This window comes from Apaloderma vittatum, unplaced genomic scaffold (assembly GCF_000703405.1).
Source record: "Apaloderma vittatum isolate BGI_N311 unplaced genomic scaffold, ASM70340v1 scaffold9706, whole genome shotgun sequence".
NCBI classification, from domain to species: Eukaryota; Metazoa; Chordata; class Aves; order Trogoniformes; family Trogonidae; genus Apaloderma; species Apaloderma vittatum.
Window position 1 is genome coordinate 18,559 of NW_009722302.1, and position 23,215 is coordinate 41,773.

Consider the following 23,215-nt stretch of genomic DNA (forward strand, 5'->3'; position numbering starts at 1 on the left):
AGAACTTTTGAACTGTTTTAATGAAAGAAGCAGAATTTAATAAGCATTGCTTAGCAACCTGCAGTTGTTTGGTTTTTAGAGAAATTCAGAATTTTAATTATTGAAAAATCAGCTGTTCTGGAATTCTCTTTTTGGCAGCAATTTAACAGAGATATGGTCAATCTGTTTTACTCCATTTAAATCAGACTTTCTCACGGAAGCGTAGAAGAATGTGCTTCCTTCTTAACAGTACATTTTTTACTTCAGTAGTCTTTATGGTGCATTTTTCATATCTTGTTTAGAACACCTTGATCAAAAGAGTAAAGAGCAATTAAGAATGCTTATATGGAATATAGCAAATATGGAAATTGCTAAACTTTGATGAATTTAATGGTGCTTAATATCTGTTGACAAACAGCTATTCCGTGATAAATTTCAACTTTAAAAAGTTGCATTGGATATAGAAATAATAATGTAAGAAAGCTATTGTTTAGAAACAAATCATGAAAAGGGAGATCTTAAAGTGAAAGTGGATAGCTGGTTTCATAGCAGGTTTCAAAATCGCAGTAGTGTAACTTGGATGTGAAAATACGCAAATTGCTTAAAAGATCAGTACAGATTTCCTGTATAATTCCTTTAATCACCTTTCTGTTCAAATGACAAATGTAACGCATCTCCAAAAAGCAACAAAAAAGAAGAAAGAAACCTCTTGGGAAAAGCAAGAAATTAAAATTTGGAATCTAGGAGGTAAAGATTATCCAGTGCTCCCTATAGATGAATAATGAATTAACTATACTTTTAAGGAAACTGTTTGTTGTAATAGTAAACATGTATTAAGAGTGCTTACAATTTTGTTATTAAGCACAATGTTGTGCCACATGTAAAGGTCTGACATTGTTATGCAAAACCAAATCAACTTGAGACAACATCTGCTAGTTTCAAAATTAAGAAACTTGAGAGAAATCCTAGGTAATTAAGAAACCTCAATAAATCCAACAAAACAAAATACTAAACCAAACTGCCAGAAAAATCCAAAAAACTCTAGTCTGAAGACAACACTCGTGTTTGCTTTCGCCTTCTAGGGACCCAGAAAGTGACTACAGAAGTCCCAGCAAGAGGGAGAGAAAAAGTCTCATCTGATCTGCTGTCATTAAGTACAGAAGCTTTATTTGCTACCTCATGGCTTTCACTCCTGCTGTGTTCATTTGAATAACATGTAACTAAAAATGTATTTGTTATACAAGAAGGCCATCGGGGAGCAAAACTCATAAACGTATCTCGGCTAATTTCCCTTGCCCTCCATTTACAAAGAAGGGAGAGCTGCCGCCTACGCAGGGTTGGATGCATGAGGGGAATTAGCTTACTGGAGTGCCAGTTCTCAAAAAAAACTTCAATGGGAAGTCTATTGGAGCCATTGGCGATAGCCTCAAGTCTGTTCAAGTGCAGTAGTGTGTCCTGACTGTCCTTTCATCTGACAGTTTCGGAAACCTTGTTTCAGGCACCCATCAGAGACAGGTTGTCTGCCACTTTGTGCTTAGTATGAAATGGAAGATGTCTAGCCATGCTTCCCTCTCATTGCATCAAACCTGAGGTCAGTGTCTGTGCGGGTGAGGTGCCAAAAGTCCACGGTTTTCAGAAGCAATGAGAATAATTGCAAAAATTTACACAGATGCCTGAGACTAGTGTCGCTGCTTGGTGGTCATTTATGGGCTTTATCTCCAGGGCCATGTATTTCCTGACTTAGAGAGTCAGAGGCAGGAGGATGTGGGTGGAATGAGTTATGCCAATTCTCCGTTGAGGCTCCAGTACTTTCCCTGACAGCAAGTAGTAATATTGGTTTAGACAGAAGGGGCTGTTTCACTAATCTTGGCTGGGCCACCATGGGTCAGTTAAAGAATTACCTTGCTTTTTCTTTTCACTTGTTGGTTCTTGGGTTCTTTTCTCAGCTTTCCAATGGAAAAGGCTAGTTATGTTTTATGATCAGGCACTCATACCTCTCACCTGAAATGGTGAATATGGAAATGGAAGCACAACTTGTTTTGCAGCAATAATATAACGAGCTGATGTGGTTTGTCAAGTCAGCCTTCCTGCAGAATACAAGAGTGAGTTTCTGGTAAGAAATCTGTCATTGGCTTCTTTGAGGAGGCTCTTCATATGGCTAGTTTGGACCAGAAACATGGCTCTTTTGTTAATAACGCCTATATAACTTGAATTGTTGACCACAGTTAGACCTGCAGAAGTGTCGTGGACTATTTCTTATCAATCCTTCAGAGAAAGTAAAGCTAAGAAAGGGATGATTGCACACCACATGAAAACAGAAATCTCCTTGTTACTCCCAGTGATTTGCTCTGAGTTCAAAAGGATGTAATTTAATCCCCTCAAATGAGACACACATTGTACATGTTGCTTATAGAATGCTGTGACGTTCTTGAGAAGGTTTTGCCCTTGCAAAGACTTGCTGTTACTGTATCTTTCTGCTTGCAAAGATTCAAATTAATGATGCCCAATGTCAATTCTTTGTTTAGATCTGGCAGTGTGGAGGAAGCCTTGAGATCCACCCTTGCTCACACGTAGGTCACGTTTTCCCCAAACAAGCTCCGTACTCGCGAACCAAAGCTTTGGCAAACAGTGTGCGTGCAGCTGAAGTGTGGATGGATGAATATAAAGAAATTTATTACCACCGAAACCCACATGCTCGCCTGGTGAGTTCAAGTCCATGTTCTTGGAATTCCAACAGAATTTCTGTTCAATGAAATAACTATTAATTAAGCTGATGTTTAACATGAAGGGCTTTTTAGGTTTATTTCTTGTTTCTTCTGAAACTTTCTCCCAAACATTAGAAGACGTGTATAGTTAATTTTTAATTCTGTGGAAGAAATGAGAAATTCTCTTAAGACTAGAAGGTGGCCACATTTGTGTCAACATTAAATGAATAAATAGATGAAAGAATAAAGTTAAGCAAGGTGACCCAAGTAAGGAGGAGTTATTTAGCCTAAAATATGCACTTCTATAAAATAGCTGATACAGGATTCTATCAATAAAGAATTGCAGAAGAGACACATAATTAATGAATGCTAATCAACAAGGTTCAGTAGGCAATAGATCTTTAAGTGGACAGCCTGGTGATCATCTTTAGCAAAACTACCTGTCTTGTGATAGTTGTAAAATTTAGGACTGATGTAAAACAAAATGGATTTTTCTGTTTGATTTACTGCTACACAATGCTTGATTTAGAAAAAAAATGTAAATCAATATTGCAAAGATTAATTAAAATCAGTTCTGGCAACTCAGAGTAAAATGTTGCTAATAAAATGTTTAATGTATCGTTTCTGGGGTTTTTTTTACAGTTCGTATTTTTCTTGAGGAGGAAAATAAAAGATCATTTGTTTGCAGAATTTTTCAGGAGATAAATACTGTGAAAATTGAGTAGGTCAGAACAGTAAAACAGTGTTCAAATTCATAGCTTGGATATATTTATTGTGAGGGGCCTGTAGGCTGGAAGACAATAACACTGAAATATCCTCACGATGTCTAGGAATGAGTTATATGAACCTCTGTCATAAAGTCCAAAATTCAGGCCTAAAAGAAACAGCTCTCTCCTGCTGCTCGTTTCTGGAGGTGCTTAATCTCCCCAGGTGCTTCTCTTTTGTGTGGAAAGTTTTCCGAGCACCAGCACTTTCTGGTTTAGTGCGTGATGAGGCTGCCAGGACCCGCCTCTGGCTGCGCCGGACCAGAGCTCACGGCCCAGGCAGGAGTTTGGGGAGTTCCCCCCGACACGTTTGAGTGACCGACCCCAAGAGACATGCATTGGGAAGAACACTTTTGAAACTATCAGGCTTTTAAAAGACCGAAGAAGCTGAATTTAGTTAGCTTCCATCTCGTGCTCCTTTAGGTTAATCTGGGTAATTAGGTTATTATAGTCTACGCATTTGTAATAATTGTTTTACTGTAACATCATAAAAGCAATTTAGGTTTTATTATTAGAGTCTGACTTTGAGAGAAATATGGGCTCTGTGTATGCAAAGACAGGAGCTCACAGGCGATGCCAGGCTGATTCTGCTTCTCATAGGCAAAGAGAAAACAGCAATAAATGCTGACAGTTTTTCTTGTAAACTTCTAGGCAGCTGATGTCTGTGATGACAGAACTTTAGATGATATTTCTGTGCTGGTATTGAAAATTTTACATATTGGCTTAGTGTAACACAGTGGATGTAAGCTGAGATTCAAGATTGGGGGGGGGGGGTTTGTTTTTTTTTTTTTTTTTTTTTCTTTTTTCATGGATCAAAGCTGCCACTGATGCACTTTGGCTTCCGTAATACTCTGTGCACCACTTGTTGCAGCAGTTGAGTTCAGACCTTTTCAATTCATATAACCCAAATATTCAGTTCCATAGCAGAATGGGAAAATGATTGATGCTCTGGCTTCATCAGTTTTGCTTCAAGATTAATGTTCGGACCTCAGAGCTAATGTGTCATGCTGCTTGTTTATTGAAGCAGGCATCTCTTCCTCTGTTTTACATCTGCTTTGTGGTTTTGGTGGTATTTCCACAGCTTTGAGAAATGCAACTATATTTGTGATTTTGATGAAAGAGTATGTCAAGTGACCTATAAAAATATGGGGGCTGCAAACAGTATCTCATGCCTGACTGTGTGAAGTCCCTAGTCAATATAAAGATAGATTTTTGAAGGCAGACATGAAAAGATGTGAACTCTGCTCCAACCCATAGACAGGGAAAAGGAAAGCTTTTCTCTGGAGATGTAAGATTTCATACCCTCCACTCCCCACAACTATGAAGTTCAAAGGAAACATTAGTGATTTTACAAATTTCATCAGTTAAGTGTAAAACTGTCTGTACAGGTAGTTTGCAGATGGATGGTGGAATAATTTTAAATTCTTCAGATTCATTCACTGCTTTTGAGATTTTTAATTATCCAGCTAAAGGAAGCTTTATTTTCCAATACGCCTTCTCAGTCCCCAGCAATCTCTGTTCAAGGACTTTTTTATTTGGGGAGTTTTCTCAGACAAACTGCCTTCTAGAATATTTTAAAGTTTTATGTGCGCCATTTCAAATTTTTTTTTGTCAACATTTAACAAATGTAAGGATAATGAAATCAGACCCAGCACTCAAACATGGTGATTTTTCCTGGCTGGAAGTCCTACTCATCACTTTTGCCTTAGCATATGGTTCCTGATAATGTATACAGATAATTTAAAAGAGAGCATCTGTTCTGGTTATGTTGGATTTTTTGTGTTTTTTTTTAATTTTTTTTTTTTCTTTCAGGAACCATATGGAGATGTGACAGAAAGGAGACTCCTTCGAGAGAAGCTCAAATGCAAGGACTTCAAATGGTTCTTGGAGAATGTGTACCCAGAGATTCATGTACCTGAGGACAGACCAGGCTTTTTTGGAATGGTACGTGGCTGCTGAGAAGGGGCTTCCTCACAGTTCTCTGAGCCCTCTGGCTAACTCAGTATGAAGGTATTTTTATGCCAAATTGATTTGGGATTTTGGTAAAATTAAGTTAGAACTGGTATGCTTAAAAATGTGGTTTCTATCAGAATCTTTATTCCAGGGGATCCTGTGTATGAAGGAGTTTTGTGAGAGGGTAGGAGGACAGGTAATGCTGCCATGAATGACACCTTCCAAGTAACATCTTGGAGTGTTAAAGGTAGTGAATTTTTTCCTTTAGTTCTTAAAACGTTGCATAGCAAAAAAAAAAAAAAAAAGAGTGTGATTTGAAACATGTATTTGCACACCATCATGCTTTGATGATTCGAAAGAGAGCTGATGTTACATGCTCCTAGATCATACAGAATTCTGTATGTCAAAACCAACATGTTAATTTTTACTGTGGAGGTCATTTTAAACCAGCACAGGGTAAAGCAATTTTCATTGGTTCAGTATCAGAAGCTCTTGCTTTTTTAAGAGTCAACAACTTTCTGTGCTGTTTGCAGCTTACGAATAAATATAAACTAGCTCCACATATATCACATTACAGTAATCTCATGTGGAAGGGATAAAGGCAGAGATGATGCAGCAAATACCTGCTTCCTCGGAAAAATGAGCAGATACCTGCTACATGTCTTATTAGGAAGGCGTGACTGCATTTTTCTGCCAGGTAAAAATGTGTAAAATACCTTCCTGATTAGCAGTGTCACACTGACTCAGAGGTACTTTTGCTGGCTACTGGATCACGCTGCAGATCTAGCTAAGCTGTGTTCGACACTGCTGCATTGCATCCAGCCCCTGTCACAACCGCCTTGTCTTGCTGCTATCTGCCCGTCGCTTACTCAGTCTCTGCTGGATCTCCTTCAGTGGAGAAAAAAAGCCCTGATCACTGTGAGCGTAAAAAAACATACAGGAACCAAGTGTCCCCACAGTGTTCCCTACTAGCTTTGTGACCCGTTGAATGGAAAAGATCCTAATGTGGAAACACTGCCGTTTCCCACGGGGAGCTGTACGTGCTTCCCACAGGGAGCTGTAGGAGCTCCCACAGGGAGCACAACGGTTGGCAGCAAAGCCCTTGGGAGCCTCTGGGAGAGCAGCCACTCTCCTCCATTTGTTGTGGAGTTTGCACTTGAGTTGGTATCTCTGTGTGATGACTGGCGTGAAAGATAATATCCACCATTATCAAGTACCTTGAGTAGACCCCGGTACAACATCAGTTTGTTTATTGCAATTTGGTGCTGGATCGCTAACTGACAAGGTCAAAGACGGTTGAATTAATAAGATATTATATGACTTACCTCCCAGGAGCATTTCGGTAACCTTATCCTCCCCTCTACCTTCACTCTTCACCCTCCAAAAAAAAGCCTAGACTGTTGGCAGTCATAGTTCTTCAACCTCCTGGGGAAGGGAAGGAATTTGTTTCGTTTTTTTCTTGATTTAACTGCACATGTCATCCCCGGGAAAGGTGTTGACAGCACCTAGAAATAATAATTCTTATTCAGAGCTGCTTGAGGTATCTATGGTGTAATTTAGTTATCTCTATATATTTCTCTAAAAACAATTCTTAAATGCTGTCATCTAGTTGTATGCATAAGAATACACCTTTTTTTTTTGTCAGGAAGAATTTAAAATGTGATTTAAGTACAGTTATACTCTAAGAAAGTGACAGTGCAAAAATGACACTTACTGATTCATCTGATTTGTGGATATTGAGTCCCATCTGCTAACTTCAATGAATCATCAATAGTGTTCTTTAGTCCTGCCTTAACTGTGTAGTGCTTTTCTGGTTCACAAAAATATTGTGTTTAAAAGCATCAGCTTTGTTAACAGCTCGGTTTAGTGCAAAGTTATTGAATAGTTCAGAGAGATTGCAAAGGACTACGGGGATTTCTCCCACCCTTGAAAATCTTTATACCAAGGTTGAAAATCCTCCTAAGGTTACCCATAGGTCAACCATATGTTATTGAATTAAATACAAGAATTACGGAGCAGCGTTCAGTGCCACGCGCTGACAAATGGATACTTGTGCTAAATTTTTTCTCGTGATACGTAGATAAAAAAACTGTACGAAGTTTGGTTATCTAAAAAGTGTCTAAAACTTTATTTAAACATACTGAATTTTGAATATTTTTGCCTGAGCTATGATTGTGTTCTTATAAACTGCCTGAGGCCTAGAAATGAGCGAAATGTCTTCTTACAGAGAATCCCAGAATTGTCAGTGATTCTTCTTACCTGTCCTTGGGCTCCATGCAGCTTTGGAGCTTTGTGTGGGACATGAACTAAACCTTCTGACTTCAATAATTTATGTGGGAGGCAGGAGGGAGTGAAGCTGGTAGGCGCTTAGTGGATTCGAATAATCCCTTTTAGGTCCTTGCATAGAGCATTTGATGGCTCTCTTTTTCTGGCATAGCAGCCGAATTGGCCATCCTTGAGCATGCGCTTATTGGTGCAGTATGTGCTGTACTCGTGCTTCAGCTGGAGTGAAATCTTAAAAAGACTGGAACCCCACGTCGGTGCAGATTGCCCACCTAGATAGACTAGACTAGGTCTGCTTAAAAAATCTTAGCTGCCCTGGGAATGGATAGTGTGGGGACCTCTGGGAAGAACTTTGAGCCACCTAGTGTATAATACTAGTGCTGTGATCTCCTCGTGCTACTGGTGACTGTGGAAATACATTGCTGCAAAGCAAGGGAATAGTCAGGGTTCCTCTCACCGCTGAGGAGACATTCAAGGTATGTATCTGAAGATAAAGATTATGGGGCAGTCCGGGAATTTCTCTTTGAAGGATTGCTTTTCAAACACAATGTTGACACAATTTTCAGGATTTTCTCTCTCCTTTTTTGTAAGTTTGATCACTTTGCAGTGAGGCATATTAAGTTCTGATATGAGAAGTTTTTATTTGTTCTTCCCAAACAGTTTCTAGCTGATCTTTCTTCCAGCTGAATGTGAAGCAACTAAGCTGATAGATGCCTGTTGTGCCTGTCTAGTTGATGAATCTCCTTAAAGGCATTTGCAGCTGACGGAATCAATTGGTAGATGAAAAACTTGAATTTTTCCATTGGCAGCTTCTTTACACATTTTCCCCCAAGACTATCTCATCTTCAATGAATTTCCAATTGTTTAGTCATAATTGTATTTTCATTTAGAACATGTATAACCTTAAAAAAAAATCAGGAAGATTTTAAGCCTTTAAAAGTATGAAGAATTTTTTTTACTGTGACATGAAAGAGACTGTTTTGTAAATAATCTAAATAACGCATGATATATGTGGACAGGCGTACTGAAGAAGAGATCTTAGCTATATGTCCTGAACTACGCAATCAAAAAGACTATTGCATGTCTAGTGTTAAAAGTTCTCAGAGGTATCAAGCTCCAAAACAGATTCCTCTAGGCTATACCTCTAAAACTGCATTATGATACAATTTGTAGAACTGCCACTTGAGATTGAGTTGCCACCCAGGGTAATGTCTGACTACACCAAGAGATCTGATGCCCATCACAGGAAAATATGCATCATGCTGTTCGCTGTACAGCCTCTGAAAGCTTGAGACAGACTTTCTGGAAGAAAATGGGATAAATTCAAGTGTTTGATATTAATCTCAGGTGAACACACCATCACTTGAGACACGTGCTTGTATGTTCTTGAGCCTCCTAGAGAGATCTGGACTTGCTGGCATGAACAAATGAATTCCAAAAGCAGTGTCTCATTGATTCCTTCAGAGGATCTTAGTTATCAACACTGCAGACCCATTTCAGCATTGCACTTAAATTAACAGAAATCTGAGGATATTCACAATCTTTTTTTTTCCTGAAAGGATGATATGAAAATTACTTACGCTTAGTAAAATCCATCTCTGTGACTGTTCGGATTTCCTGGTCAGTCCCATGAAGCTGTTGGTTTGCTAAAAATTCACATGTTACTGTGTCCCATGGTATCACCTGCCCATACCACTAATGCCTCAGCACCAGTGTCACTGTGGCAGAATGAAGAGAAAGGAGGACTGTGCTGCACTGGCCATATTTATCAACTAGTATAATGAAGTTTTAATGTGAAAAACCCTGTTGTTAATGCTTTGCTTACAATTATAATGACATAGATTTTACCTTAAAAAAACCAAACACCAAACCTAAGAATTATTTACAGAATGCCATTTGTATTGTGCTGTTATATGCAAGTGTCCTGATGCCTGGAATCAACAGATACAAATTTCTCCAAGCATTAAGGCATAAAAGTCAGAAATTAATATCTCAGTAGCTGCTGTTTATTACCTGTCCCAGCCTCCAAACAAAGTGGTAACTAAATGTCATTGCAGAGTACACCTGCAACATTTCAATAGGAGGCAAATACTGTAGAAAGATGCAGCCAGTAATCCTGCATGGGCAGAACTCTTTAGAACTGAACTGTGTGTTTTAACGGCAAGGTGATCAACATTTTTTTTTTTTCTTGCTTCTGTTTCTCTAATGCAGCATTCTGCAACAGAATTAAGGTAAGTCATGGAGAAAATTTTGTTCTTGTTGCATGACTTGTTTATAGTGGATATGGGAACAAAGATAGCTTCAGAAATGAATGGATGATTATTGTTTTGATAGAGCTCTTGCATGTAAAAGGAACTTCAACTGTGTGTTCTCATTTAACAAGAAAAAATTGGTGCTTCCAAAAATTGGTGCTACTTTTTTCTGCCTTGGAACAGAGGATGTAATTTATTTTACCTTTTTTTTTTTTTTTTTTTTTTGCATAAATGGTGATGCAATCAGATTTTCAAATCTGATTTATTTAAAATTTTTGTCATTTCAGATCAGGTCAATTAACAGCTTAGTATGCACTATTCCTGCAAATTAGGTCTTGAATGTCTCTTAGGTTTCCTGATGAAGTATGGGCATGAAAGAACATCTAACAATGATAAAACAAACAGAAAGGACCGGGTTGACATATGGACTGTGTATCTTTATATGTCTGCACATAGCACAAGCATTTATGCACGAAAGAGAAAAATGAGAGAATATATATGGTAGCATTCTAGGAGGACAGGCTCAATTTTGAACCATGTGAAATGAAGCTTAAGTTAGTAATCTTTTACACAGCTATTGTTTTGTGGTCTAACAAAACACTGAGTAGCATGCATAGGAGAGTGAACCATACTTCTGGTGGTGCATGGGATTTTAAAATTGGTTATTTAAAATTCAAGGCTACAAAAGGGAGGATGTGGTTGAGTACATGCTGGGGGCTGACAGCGAAGGGCGCACGCTCAGAGCGGTAGCAAAAGTGTTGGGTTGTCTGGAAGGGCACCATGGATAAGGGCTTTCCTGCCTTTATCTTCCCTTGGAGACAGAGGACAGTCAGGCGAAGTCACGTGTTATTCAATACATTAATGAGAGACTCTGTGATCCCGAGCTGCCAAGAACAACCAGAGTGGATCTGTGGTTTTAGAGATAGAATTACCGTTTTCAAGTGGTTATGACTTTAACTTGACATTTCCTGGTGTAGAATGTAGAAACATTAAAAGCTTATTGTTTGGTTCAGGTAGTACCATGGCAAAGTTAAAAATCATCTGTAAAAGACACTTTTCCTGTTTTTGTTGTTATGAAGGCAAACAAAATGTCTTTTGACAGCTTCAGGAGGGGTGCAGTGGTCTAGTGTGTTCCCATCAAACCAAGCAGCGCGTTCTGTAAAAACAGTGCCCAGGGGGTTTCTTTTGCTTGTAATAAATTTGGGCACTCAGGCTAAGGATGAATTTTGTTATACACCAACTTCGGATATAATTTTCTTCTGTACTGAAAAATTACACCAAATGCATAGCAGAAACATGCTCAGAGAGTAAATGAAGAGGCAAAGCCCGTAAGGGTAGACCTTCAGTCCTACGTTTATACGTTTGGCTCCGACAGGAGAGCCTCACAGCCCCAGCAGCCCTGCAAGAGCCCACAGGCCATGGCAGCTCGGTGTCCTCCCCAGCCACCCCAATGTATTGCTGCTGCCGTGGGCCAGCAGCCCAGGCACCCAGAGCACTGACAGCAGGAGTGGGCACAAAGCATCGGAAAGATGTTGGGCAGCAATAAAAGTAGAAGTTGGGAAAGCAAAATATATGTAGAACACAAGTATTTGATTTTTTTTTTTTTCCCCAGCTCGTGTGGTTCGCTCCATGTTGGGTTTGGTTCCGGTGGGGTTTGTCATGTTTGGTTTTTAGCCTTCTACAATCAATTTGTGTCTGTTTGTTTTCGACATTAAGAACTGAGGATACAATTATTACAACTAGGGAAGAGTGGTGAAATTACACCTTGCTGAAGTAACTCTCCTGAGATTTATCCTGCTTGTTCTTCTTGTCTGTGATACAATTACACTAGGTAATGGGGGCATTCAGTTTAAACCTATGTTTACAGACCTGTTTTGCTCTGTGTAATTTTAAATTTGGTTAAGTGGCTAAGACTAGGAGTCAGTAATTGTTGTGGCAGTGTTTAACTTACTTTCAGTTACTTTTGCCTCCTAAATAATTAAATGCAAGTCCTTGTTAATTAGCCTGATGTTTTTAAAATTGGGTAACTTAATATTTTAAAATTTAATCTAGAAGTTATAGACCTATTGTGTCAGAGATCAGCAACACAAGTAAAGAATGTTTCATAACATAGCTCATGTCTCTTTCCAAAGATATGTCTTATCCACCTTCATTATTTCTGGTCTTAAAAGCTGCCTGCTTGTTTAACCTCAAGAGGGTACTGGAGTCCTTTCAAGAACAAATCCTTCTAACATCTGCCACGAGATGTTACAGAGAAAAGTATATAGTTGTCTTTTCATAGGAAAATTGAATAAGTAGATTCTGAGGGGGAAAAGAAGACGTGGCAGACTCTCTTCCTTGTTCTGCATGAGTTGCTGGCTTGCTGGGTTTCAAGACAGCTTTTCGTAGTTCCTACCTACTTCATTTGCAAGTACACTGGAACACAATGTCATTCCTAGGGAAAGCCGTCATGTCTGGCTGCTTCAGTGCCCGACTCAAGACAGTACCAACACTTTATTTCACATGAGTCAGAGAGATGTTTCCATTGGATCCATTTGATCTATTCCAGGTAATTCGCACTAGTTTTGGGATATAAACCTCACAGCCCAGCAGGATGGTTGTAAAGCTACTACAGCACATCTTCCTTACTTTACATTAATACTTTAAAATATTATTTTGTTTTGATTAGCTGAAGAGTAGAGGAATGGCAAACTTCTGTTTTGATTATAACCCTACAAATGAACATCAAGTAACTGGACACAGGATCATATTGTACCCATGTCATGGCATGGGACAAAATCAGGTAAGATTTATGCTTTATTTTCATTTTGACTAACACTGTGGTTGTAATGTTAAAAGTATGGTAAAGGCACTGCAGTAGGGCTAAGAGAATATGTTGCCACAGTGAGGTGATCTTAGATCTAATTTTGATTCTTGCCCTGACTGCTTTTATGCCTGATGTATCTCAAGATCAGGTTTTCCTCATTCTGAAGATGTGTCTAGCCAGACCAGGGAACTCACGCATACCTTAATTAGACCTTTCCACAGAGCTTATTATTAGGAGTTAACAGCACAGGGGTGCAGCTGTACTGCTTATAGGACAGTGTTCACTCATCTCCAGCTGGTCAGACAGACCAGGACATCTCTGAGCTTTTTGTCTGTCCACGTCTCCAAAGTCCTTAATAACATTGTAAACCTCACCTAGTTCTGTTATCGGGCCTCTCCCAGATGCTTAAGCAACATATCCTTTATCTTTCTGAACTCAGCTTAGAAAAATATAAAAGCTCGAAGAGTGAAAACCAAGTCTTTATTGTGGAGAAAGCTTCTAATATGAACTGCATTTTAAATGAGAAAAGGAAAACAACACTCTGAGCACTATGCTTCAGATCTTAAAAAGAGGTAGATTTGTTTCTAATAAAGTTAATTTCTAATAGTTAATTTACAAATAGTTAATAATGGTTAATAGTTAATAGTTAATAACAAAGTTAATTTCTAATTCCTGCTCGGTCCCCATATGTTGCCAGGTCTAGTCAAGAGGTAGCATCCCTGACCAAAACAGGGAGGTTGGACTAGATGATCTCTAAAGTCACTTCCAGCCTAGGCCATTCTATGATTCTATGATTCTATGATTCATTGCCTGGAGTATTGGAACTATTATTTAGTATTATTTATTAGTTTATGTCTAGTTTATGTCTTAACTTCTCTAACGTTTCTGTCCTGGAGACCAAGATGCAGAGGAGGGCAGGAGGAGGAGAATGTTGCGTTCTAAAAGCCAAAGGATCTTGGTACTGACGGATACATGACAAGCATGCTAAGCCACACCAACCCATTTTACTCCCTCAGTTCAGCTCCACGCCCGAGTTAAACATACTTCTATACACCTGTATGGAAGATAAGTTAATAATCAGATAACCTGGTTAAGCCACATCCTTATGAGGAAGAGTTGATTACTTTTGTAGATTAATAAGTATTTCTTATGTGGGATTACATGCTCACATGCAAAAGGTATTTATAGATTTATTTTTCCCCTTGTATTACAGATTACAGAGGGGAGAGGGATTGAATCTTTTTGTTTTTCTCTGAGAAAAAAAGTTCAATTTTTACTTCTTCCATCAACAAAAAATAAAGACATAGGATAAAAGGTGAAATCAAAAGAGAAGCACAAGTCAGAGATGAATTGTCATGAGATAACATTTTTACAATTATCCTTGGTTTAGGTAGCACCAAAAGATTAACTGAATTCACTGCCAGGATATCACATTACTGGCTATTAATGCTTCTAGGTCTCTGCTGATGGTGCAAAGCCTGAGAGCAGGGATGCTCTTGGAGCTGCGCAGTTAGTGCTCCCTCTGCTGTCCTCCAGGCTGCAGAAGGAAGGAGAAATGGAGAAACTATCTGGCTGCAATATAAACTCACGGAAGAAAATATGACACAAAAGAATGGCAGAGCCTGAGGAGGGAAAGCTGAACACAGGAAAATAGGCAAAACAATATTGGTGGAATGGGCACAAGGCACAGAAGGACTGACAGAAGCCAGGGAAAGGGGGCCAAGGTGACAGAGGACAGAAATTTGGGACAGAGGTGGAGCAACAGGTGAAGAACGGCGCATGTGTGGCAAAGGAAGGATGTGTTGGGAGCTACAGGGAGGGAGCATGAAACAAATAAAATCACTGGAGTCCCCCTTTAATGGAAATGAGTAGGGGGACTGAACGTGGGTGCAGAGATACCAGTTCACAAATGGAAGCATGAATAGGGGTGACAGGTAGTAGTTTCAAGAGAAGAAGTGAACAGCAGGAAGAGCTATGGGTAGGGGAACAGAGGAAGGCTAAAATAAGGCAAGACATAGAAGCACAAGTGAGATGGGAAATGGAAGTCAGGATTGATGAACTTGCACCTCCTTTTTCTGGCTCACAAATACCCATGAAAATCAACCAGCGGGACATTTCTCTCCGTTTCCTTCCTGTCCCTCTGCCCTTTTGACAGGCATCCTTAAAAGGTACCAGGCTGCTTCTGGTGGCGCAAACTCCTGAACTCGGTGACTGGACTGAAGTAGTTCCACATGTACATTCACCGCTGTCAGCTGCTAGAACTGATGGTGACAGGGTTGGTCATCCTTTAGTTCGATCGGCGCTAAGGAGAGCAAGGCACTTTACCACAGAGTTTCACAGATGTTTGCTGACAACAGGCAGCCCTTAACTTTTGTTTTGCCCTTGAAAAGGAATCTGCCATCCTAATCCCAAGCTTTTCTGCCTGCTCTCGTTCACTCTGCTCTCATCACTTCACTGTTTACCTATATACAGTTTTAGCAGCAAACCTTCATTACAAAGCTATGCTCCAGTCTCCTGTCCTGCACCATGTCACAAACAGCTCCAGTTTATCCACTTCATGCTATTTAACACTTTGTTTTCCATGCTGGCTGGCTCCCAGTTTTTCTCTAACACCCTTGCTCTCTCTCTCCCTTCACTTATTCCTCCCAGCAGTTACTACCCACACGAGGTCACATTTTGTTCCTTTTCACATGCCTTTCTTCTTTCCTGTCTAGCTCCCATTTTTAGTCCTCTAGTCTTCTCCTTTTCATCCCTTCCTCCAGCTGCAGAATTTGTTCCACCATTCATCACTTTCTTCCTTAAATTGTGCTCCCTGCTGCACATTCACAGTCTCATGGTATTGAGCTCTGCGCTCTCAATTTTTTATGAAGTCCAGCACCTCAATTTTGTATCTCAAAATGTAAAACCACTCTTGGAAAACTAAGGTCCCTGGTAATTTGTTGCTGTTTTTCCTCGAATACGTGGCCTCAGCGAGAGGGGATGTGACTACAGTGATAGGAGTAGGGTGTATGTGGAGGAGAGGCAGAAAATACACAAAACATTGGCTATGCTTAGTGCTTGTACCTGAAGTTGCTGATGTTTTGTGGAAGTGTCTGTCCCGGTAGATGAGAATGAAAGGCTTTGAAATCCAGACACCAGTAAAGCCCATTGCCCCTCTTGTTATGTCATGGAAGCAGGAGAGAGGGCACCAATGTGTGACAGCAGGAAGCTGACCTGATGAGGTAAGAGGATGGGAAACCACTGAGCAGCTTGTGTGACAGCACAACCCCCCCCCCCCCCCCCCCCAATATTCCCATTTGCAGCTGATTTGGGGCAAAAAGGGAGAGGCAAACAAAGAGTTTAGCAACTGGGTTTCCTGTGAAAGGGGTATCAGACCTGGTAACCTCTCTGCTAGTTCTACCCATCAAGTGCAAACTTGTTTCTGCATGTAAAGGAGCCAGGCACAGAGAGCGATGAGAGTGTGTTTCAGGGTTTGGTAAGGCAGCCAAAGTCTGCCTCTGCCCCTAGTGCCACAGAGCACTGAGGCACCTGGGGCAGAGCTGTAGGCACTGGGTAAAAGGCCTCATCAAGTTTCCTGGTAGCACTTAAGGAACCCACTGGTTCTCTGACGGAAGGAAATGCAGTAAGGCTACTAGTTACTGGGCCATGGATCATTTTGAAAATGCTTCCTTTCTGCCCACAGAACCCACTGGGCTAGGAAAGAGCACTAAAACCACTTCCCTTTTGAGGAGAGATTTATCTCATGTATTACTGGAGCTTGAAAAAGCCTGAAGCCTGAAGTATTTATTCCATTTGAAGCAGCACAGGGTAATGAACTGTATAATGTTCATTTGGGCAAAGAGGCAGGAGTGCTTGGTTGCTAATACTATAACCGCAATTCTTAATGTTATTGAGAAATTAACCATTTTACTTGCTTTTCTCCTCCAAAATCTGCTACAAGTCCTTGGGAGGCCATTCAAGAAAGATGCCAGTAGCAAGGACTGCTCTGACCTAGTAGCTGCTCCATCTACTCCTGATGCATGTGGTATAACCAGCAGCTCATAGGCTTTCACTGATAGTGAATACAAATGGCTAAAAAGAGTTATTAAGTCTAATAAATCCAGTAATGAGCAAGGCCCTAAAAGTGGCAGCTGTAAAAAAGCGTCCATCCAGACACAAATGAGCAGGAGCGAAGCTTTTTCTTTATTCACAAGACATAGGCTTGTAACTCACCACGGTGCACGAAGTAGCAGGCTTGCTGTGTGCCGATCAGGTACTGAACCTAGGAACTAAAGCCTGAAGGTTGGGGAATAGCCCCTGCCTATTAGGGTAAAAAATAAAAATAAAAAAGGACAATATTATTAGAATTTACTTTTGTTGATGGTGAGACATTTCTGGCATAAAGCAAATGTCATAAAGCCAGTGGAGCTTGCATCATATGAACAGGTCCTAGCAATGGGATCCAAGGGGAAATCAGAGTCTCCTGGGTGTTCTGTCAGCAGGTGGACTTGAAGTTCCTTTCTTGAAGCACTTCCCCTTGTGGCTTACCACAAATGAATGATGGCAAACAGGTTAGTTCTGGGTCCAACGAAAAGCCATGGAGCTCCACAAGCTGCAGCAGGTGACAACATTGGTCTGTGTACAGCTGCAACAGCCACTGCAGCAGAGAAACTCCTGCTTGCAATAAAAGGAGTGGCTGAGGGCATTCAGTGGAACAATTACCGTCAGCGTAGTCTAGATTAGAGCTCTTGCACCTGGAAATGGCTGACTGCAACCTTTGTAATCACATGGTCTTGTTTACATTAAAACTCTCTTTCCATTTTCTTTTTCTTTCGGGGTTAATTAGCTTTAGTTTTGTGGTAAGATCAAGTATATACAGCGTATCTGAATTGTTACAGCCCCATTCATATGGTCGTACAGTCTCCTTCTCCAGGGGTGAAACAAAACAAAAGACGATTCCATCTTTCCCTCATGCTTTTACTGGTTTTCACTAATGCAGCTATAATATTGGTAACAAGCAATTTTCTGATGTGTATAAAACTCTCCTCTACTGAGTGTAATCTAAATCAGATCTAAACACACATCCCTGCACTATAGTCATCTAAATTATTTACAAGCATGCTAAATACAAACAGATCTCAAACTCTGCAGCTCTTTAATGAAGTCCAAAATTTGGCAAATGTCCATGATAAATATAAAATTTTTAAGGAAGTCTTCAACCATAATTGCTGCAGAAGCCAAGATGTTTTACAGCATGATCAGAACACCTCTACAGAATATTGTGCAACAAGTAAAACCAGTAAATCAACCTTAAAGTTCTGTTCACGTTTAAAAGCAGCTGTAACTAATTCACTTAAAATAATATCTTAAAATGTTATATAATAAATGCCCATCTCCACGTGTATTATTTGCATTTGTTTGAATGATGCAGTGAGTAAGTCCTAAATTAAAAGTAACATTGTTTTGTGACAGCTGAATTAACAAGGTATAGTGTCAGGCTATAAACTGTTTTCTGTCCTATTTTTAAGTGTGGTCTAGAATGTTAAAGTAGAAAATTACAGTTGAATTTTCTACATTCTTTAGTGCTGGAATGTCTGTTTTCCAGGACATTTGTTCAGCATTTCATACATTTTAAGTGCTACCAGACTAAAGCAGTGCTGTGGTGAGATTGATTTTTCTGTAAAATAATAAGCAAACGGCAGCAATTGAGGCTCCTTGAATATTTTTGGCAGAATTTCTCTCCATGATAGCAACTTTAATATGTGAACTTAATTATAGTATCCTAGTATATCCTCCCTAAAAATACTTTCCTGTGTACATATGAAATGACTTGTCCTTTTGTTTCTTCTCTTGGGTTTTGTAGTTTTTTGAGTACACGTCCCATAATGAAATACGTTACAACACCCGACAGCCAGAAGCCTGTGCAGCAGTTGATTCTGGGACCGACTACTTGACAATGTACACGTGTCAAGAAAATGCCCACAGTGTTCCCGAAAACCAGAAGTTTGTTTTCAGAGAGGTAAGTGTGCCTACTTTCTTTTGGGTATGTTTCTTTTTGGGGAGTGGGTAGAAGGAGAATTGTTGAGTATGTTTCTCTTTGTCTTATTGCCTACACATCACACAGACCAGAACATCAGCATAGATCTCTGGGAGAAATACGCTATCTTGGCTTTTGATATCTGCAAATAAAAGTGGGGCAGCAGCATGCAGATGAGGAGTATGCCAGTCACAAACAATAGGAAGATGAGAGGAAGGAAAGTGCCCTTTTCAACCTCAAAGGAGTTGAAGGTTGGCAGGGGTCTTGCTTCTCCCATCTAGTGCTTTTTGGGGGATCCTCAGTTCTCTCTCACATCTCACCCTTGTTGTCTTCTCCTGGGAACAGAGGTGTCTCCACATACATATGGCCTTCTTCAGCTCTTCTTTCTTTTTATTTCCCAGTGTTTATACCACCATATATCCCCGATTCTTCCCATACCACCATTACTCAACACTCTTCCCTGCTTTTGAGCAACTGCTGCTTCCCCTCTGCAAGCCAGCTCTTGTGACCCTCCCTGTGAGCACCAGAAGTGCTCCCTGAGCTTTTCTGCAACCTAATGTGGATTTGTGTAATTTGATGCACCATCAAAAAATACCTTCCATCCTGCTTCTACCCCTACACAGCACACATCTTACTGGTTGTGGTGACTCAGCAAATCTGTACCTCTCTTCTTCGACCTTAATGGCTGCTCCCAGAGGGGAGAAATACTGAGAAGTACGGCGTATGTTTAATAAATGTGTGATCTCAGAAAGCCTCGTGTTTGGTAATTTTTAATCTCTGAAGAAGTTTCTGGATGCCTGAGAGAAAACAAATTGGATGAAAAATGATGGCCTTGGTCAAGTTCTGAAGTTTTATTATTTGGCTAAGAGAAAAGGTTACATAATACCTCAAAATGGTATATTTACATAATGTGTCTGCACAATGTATCTAAATTCTACAGGCTCCATGGCTGACAAATTTCATGCTTAGATCCTACCACCAGTATTAGGTGGCAGAGTAAATTCTGAAGAAAAATATGAAAACTACTGTCCATTTGCTAAATCTATTCCAGACTGAAACTCACAGTGATATTTCTGAGTAGAACAAAATATTTAAAAGTCTGACTTTATAAATGATGTTTTGTTTCTGATTCTGACTTTAAAAAAAAATTTTCAAGGTCATATGCATCAATCCGTAATTTGACATATATTGAATAACCCTCAGTCACTTCAGAAAGTAATTGAGAAATTGAGTTTTGGAACACCTGTTTCCACTGCATTCCTAACCATTAACTTTCAGCATCTGAAACTTTAGGAACTGTTTTTAATCTTCTTTCTTTCTCATGATCACTTGGTGCCTGTGTGTGATTTACATGCATTGCTCTGCTCCGGTTCCTTCCCTTCTATTGCATTAAATCAAAATCACCAGTCCCCACCTTTCAAGGCAAGTGATGGGTGAGGTGTCAGTACCACGTTTCTCTTGCTTTGTGTGCAGAAGTGTCAGACACTGGAAAAGCTGTCCTTATGGATGCAGCATAATCAAAGATTTGAACAGCTTTCCCAGCAGCCTGGCAAGAATTAAGTTCTTAAGGGCACTGAGTCAAACAGGAATGAGGCAGATACTGATTAGTCCGCTCAAAAATTTGAATTATCATGATGGAAACAGGAATGTCATTCAGCAGCTAAGTCTGTCAGCAAGCCCATGAGCAAGTGCAAACTGCTGGGCATCCATGCGATGCTCCTGATGCCAGAAGGAGCAGGCGTTCAAAAGAGTTACACAAACAGGGTCTTAGCATTTTTGTTTTGAAGCCGACAAGAGGCTTTTGAAATGGTTACATGTGGGAATGTCACCTGGCCAAAGGAGTGGTCTCAGAGCAGGGCAGCTCTCCACAGCTGGCGATGCCACCTTTTTGCAGCTTGCTATCCTAGTTGACAGCGCTCCCAGGTTGGAGGAGCGACGTGAACTGGAGATGAAATGTTCTTGGAGACTCCCATAATAGGAGGGCCTGAGGCCACAAAATATGTTCTTTAGGGAATCCAACAGACCTTAAACCTCTGAGGCAGCTGTGCTGCCCTCCAGGAAAGCAAGCTAACTCCACACACATCTGCAGGCAAGGGATACACTTAGATATTTTTACCTTTTCTGCTAAAAATATACCCTGTGAGGAATGGGAATTTTTTTTTTACTAAAGATATGTCCAGCATCTGCACTTAAGGAACATCATTTACATTTTACTTGCAAGATGTGCAGTAAGTTGGTGAATTTGGGTAATGCCTGTACTTGGCTTAGATTTTCTCTGCCTATGTTCTGGTGCAGTAACAAAAGGCAATGAAGGTGAGTGAAATTAGCACATCCTTTACAGGTGTAGATGTCAAGATATCACTCTAAAGCAATGTTAATATAAGTTTAAAAGCAGGGTCTTCTGTTAAAGTTTCAGAGATCCTCAAGTTACGCATTTTGGCTTCACTGCACGGCCCCACGAGAAGGTGTGTGATATTTACTTGTTAGGAATCTCTTCTGTTACTTTTAAAACACAGGGCTATGCTTGTAATTTTTAAGACCTGAAAAGCAAAAGTTATTTCTGTCTTTTGTAGGATGGTACCTTATTTCATCTACAAACCCAGAAGTGTGTACAAGCCGAGTCGAACGCTTACAATGGTAACCCTGCACCATTGCTACGACCCTGTACCAACTCGGACTACCAAAAATGGTTCTTCAAAGAAAGAAGTTGATACAGATGTCATCTAGGCCACAGCTGAATATGAAAATGTGCTCTTTCTGGTCAGCAGTTAGTCAGCCTTTCAAAAATCACAGAAGTGATATATTTTTGTATGGAAAGAACTGTAATTAGTTTACAAGCCTTGGATTTCATTTTCTGGAGCGTTAAAAGGCATTGAGCATTGTGAGCTACGCAAACTAAGTGTAGTGGTCATATCATGCCACAGAACCTGCTTCTTCTTTTTTTTTCCTTTATTTGGCAGCTATGTAACTGCTTCGGAAATGTCTTAGGTTCTTTTCACAAGTGACAATACATTTTTTTCATCTACTGTGTGACAGTAAGGCAGTCAAAATAATTGCACTAATGTTATCTGCCAATAACTTAAGATGTTTATTTTTCTACTGGAACATTTTTCAGTTAGGCCTTTTAACAGATAGTAGTTAATAATTCCTCTCACCTTTTTAATTCCGAGAAGTTAAATGTAGGCCGGATTCTGCCTTAAGTGACTACCACAAAACCCTTACTGAAGACAGTGTGGATTTGCACATGAAGGCAGAGAAGGTCTGCGTGTTTTTGCACAAATAACAATCTAGATGCATACAGATTGCACATGCTTGACAATAATATACATTAAATGTTGTGACAATTTTAGATGCTCATAGAACTTGACAAGTTTCTAATCATGCTTAAGTCTGATTTTGGAGTAAAATGGGGGTTCTCTCATCTTCCTTAAAGAAATAAGGCAACAATACTTAAAGGTGATGCTCTGGGAAAAGCTACTTAGATTCACATGGATCTGGCTGTGTGACTGTGTCCCAGACTGCACAACTTCAACATTATGTGGATTTTCAACGTGCACAAAACTTGCAAGATCAGACCTAGCAATAATTCTTCAGACAAATTTCAAAATTAAGATAAAATTAATCTACAAAATTGTATCTCATTAAATTGTAAACAGTTCACATAAAAAGGATTATACAACACAAATGGTTTTGCAACTAATTGATACGATATGCAGTTGATATATTAATATAAAAAGACTCGTCTTTCAGACAGACCTTGCATGTTGCCTGGGAATTCCTCTTCTGCTAAGTTGGCCATGTCAACACATACGCTCTTACTGGAAACATGGAGTGTAGTCTGCAGCGGTACAAGATGTTTTCTGCCATGGTGTGTGGGATCTGCTTTACCCAATCAGACAAGTAGTGTGTATAGCAATGTAAATACATTGGTCATTGACCATCATCATTACAACATTGATTAAAAGGGTTTCAGCTCATAATGAAAGTTTCTTTATCAGCTGGAGGTACGCTTAAGTGTAGAAGCAGGGAAAATTTCAGCCTTTTTCCTCTCAGAAGTCTTGGCATCTGTTTCAACTCATTGTGGATGTGTTTTGTTATTTGTTATTTGCCTTTTTTCCTGTTTTCTATAAAAAAACGTACAGCCTTTTCTTTAAACCCTTGTAAGCTCATGCCATTTTGGCATACCTATTTATATGATTACGGTGTGGGGGAGGGTTTCTGCCTGTAGGAGATGAATATGTATGTTCTTCCAAGGTCTTTCTAAATCCATGTGGATGTTTTTGTGAGCACCTTTAAAGTTTTGTCTCTCTGGGCTGGACTGATGAAATTGATGTTAGGATCAATAAAATATTTTGTGATTCAGTAGTGGGAACTGTCTTTACAACTTTTTTTTTCTTTTTTCTGATGACCAGTGGTTTTCTTTTAATCATTTCTCTGTTCTCTTAGGCTCTGATCCC

At 39.8% G+C, this 23,215-nt stretch overlaps 1 protein-coding gene across 1 annotated transcript in view; it reads left to right on the forward strand.

Moving 5' to 3' along the window:
• GALNT12 (polypeptide N-acetylgalactosaminyltransferase 12) overlaps positions 1–21,469 on the forward strand; it is a gene marked incomplete at its 5' end in the record, with an annotated part of 30,412 nt that extends 8,943 nt beyond the window's left edge. Inside the window, 5 exons of the mRNA XM_009871726.1 lie at positions 2,505–2,681; positions 5,261–5,392; positions 12,605–12,718; positions 18,585–18,740; positions 21,332–21,469. Of these exons, the coding sequence (XP_009870028.1) occupies positions 2,505–2,681; positions 5,261–5,392; positions 12,605–12,718; positions 18,585–18,740; positions 21,332–21,469 (717 nt within the window). The remainder of the gene's footprint in view (positions 1–2,504; positions 2,682–5,260; positions 5,393–12,604; positions 12,719–18,584; positions 18,741–21,331) is intronic.
• Positions 21,470–23,215: the final 1,746 nt, after the last annotated feature.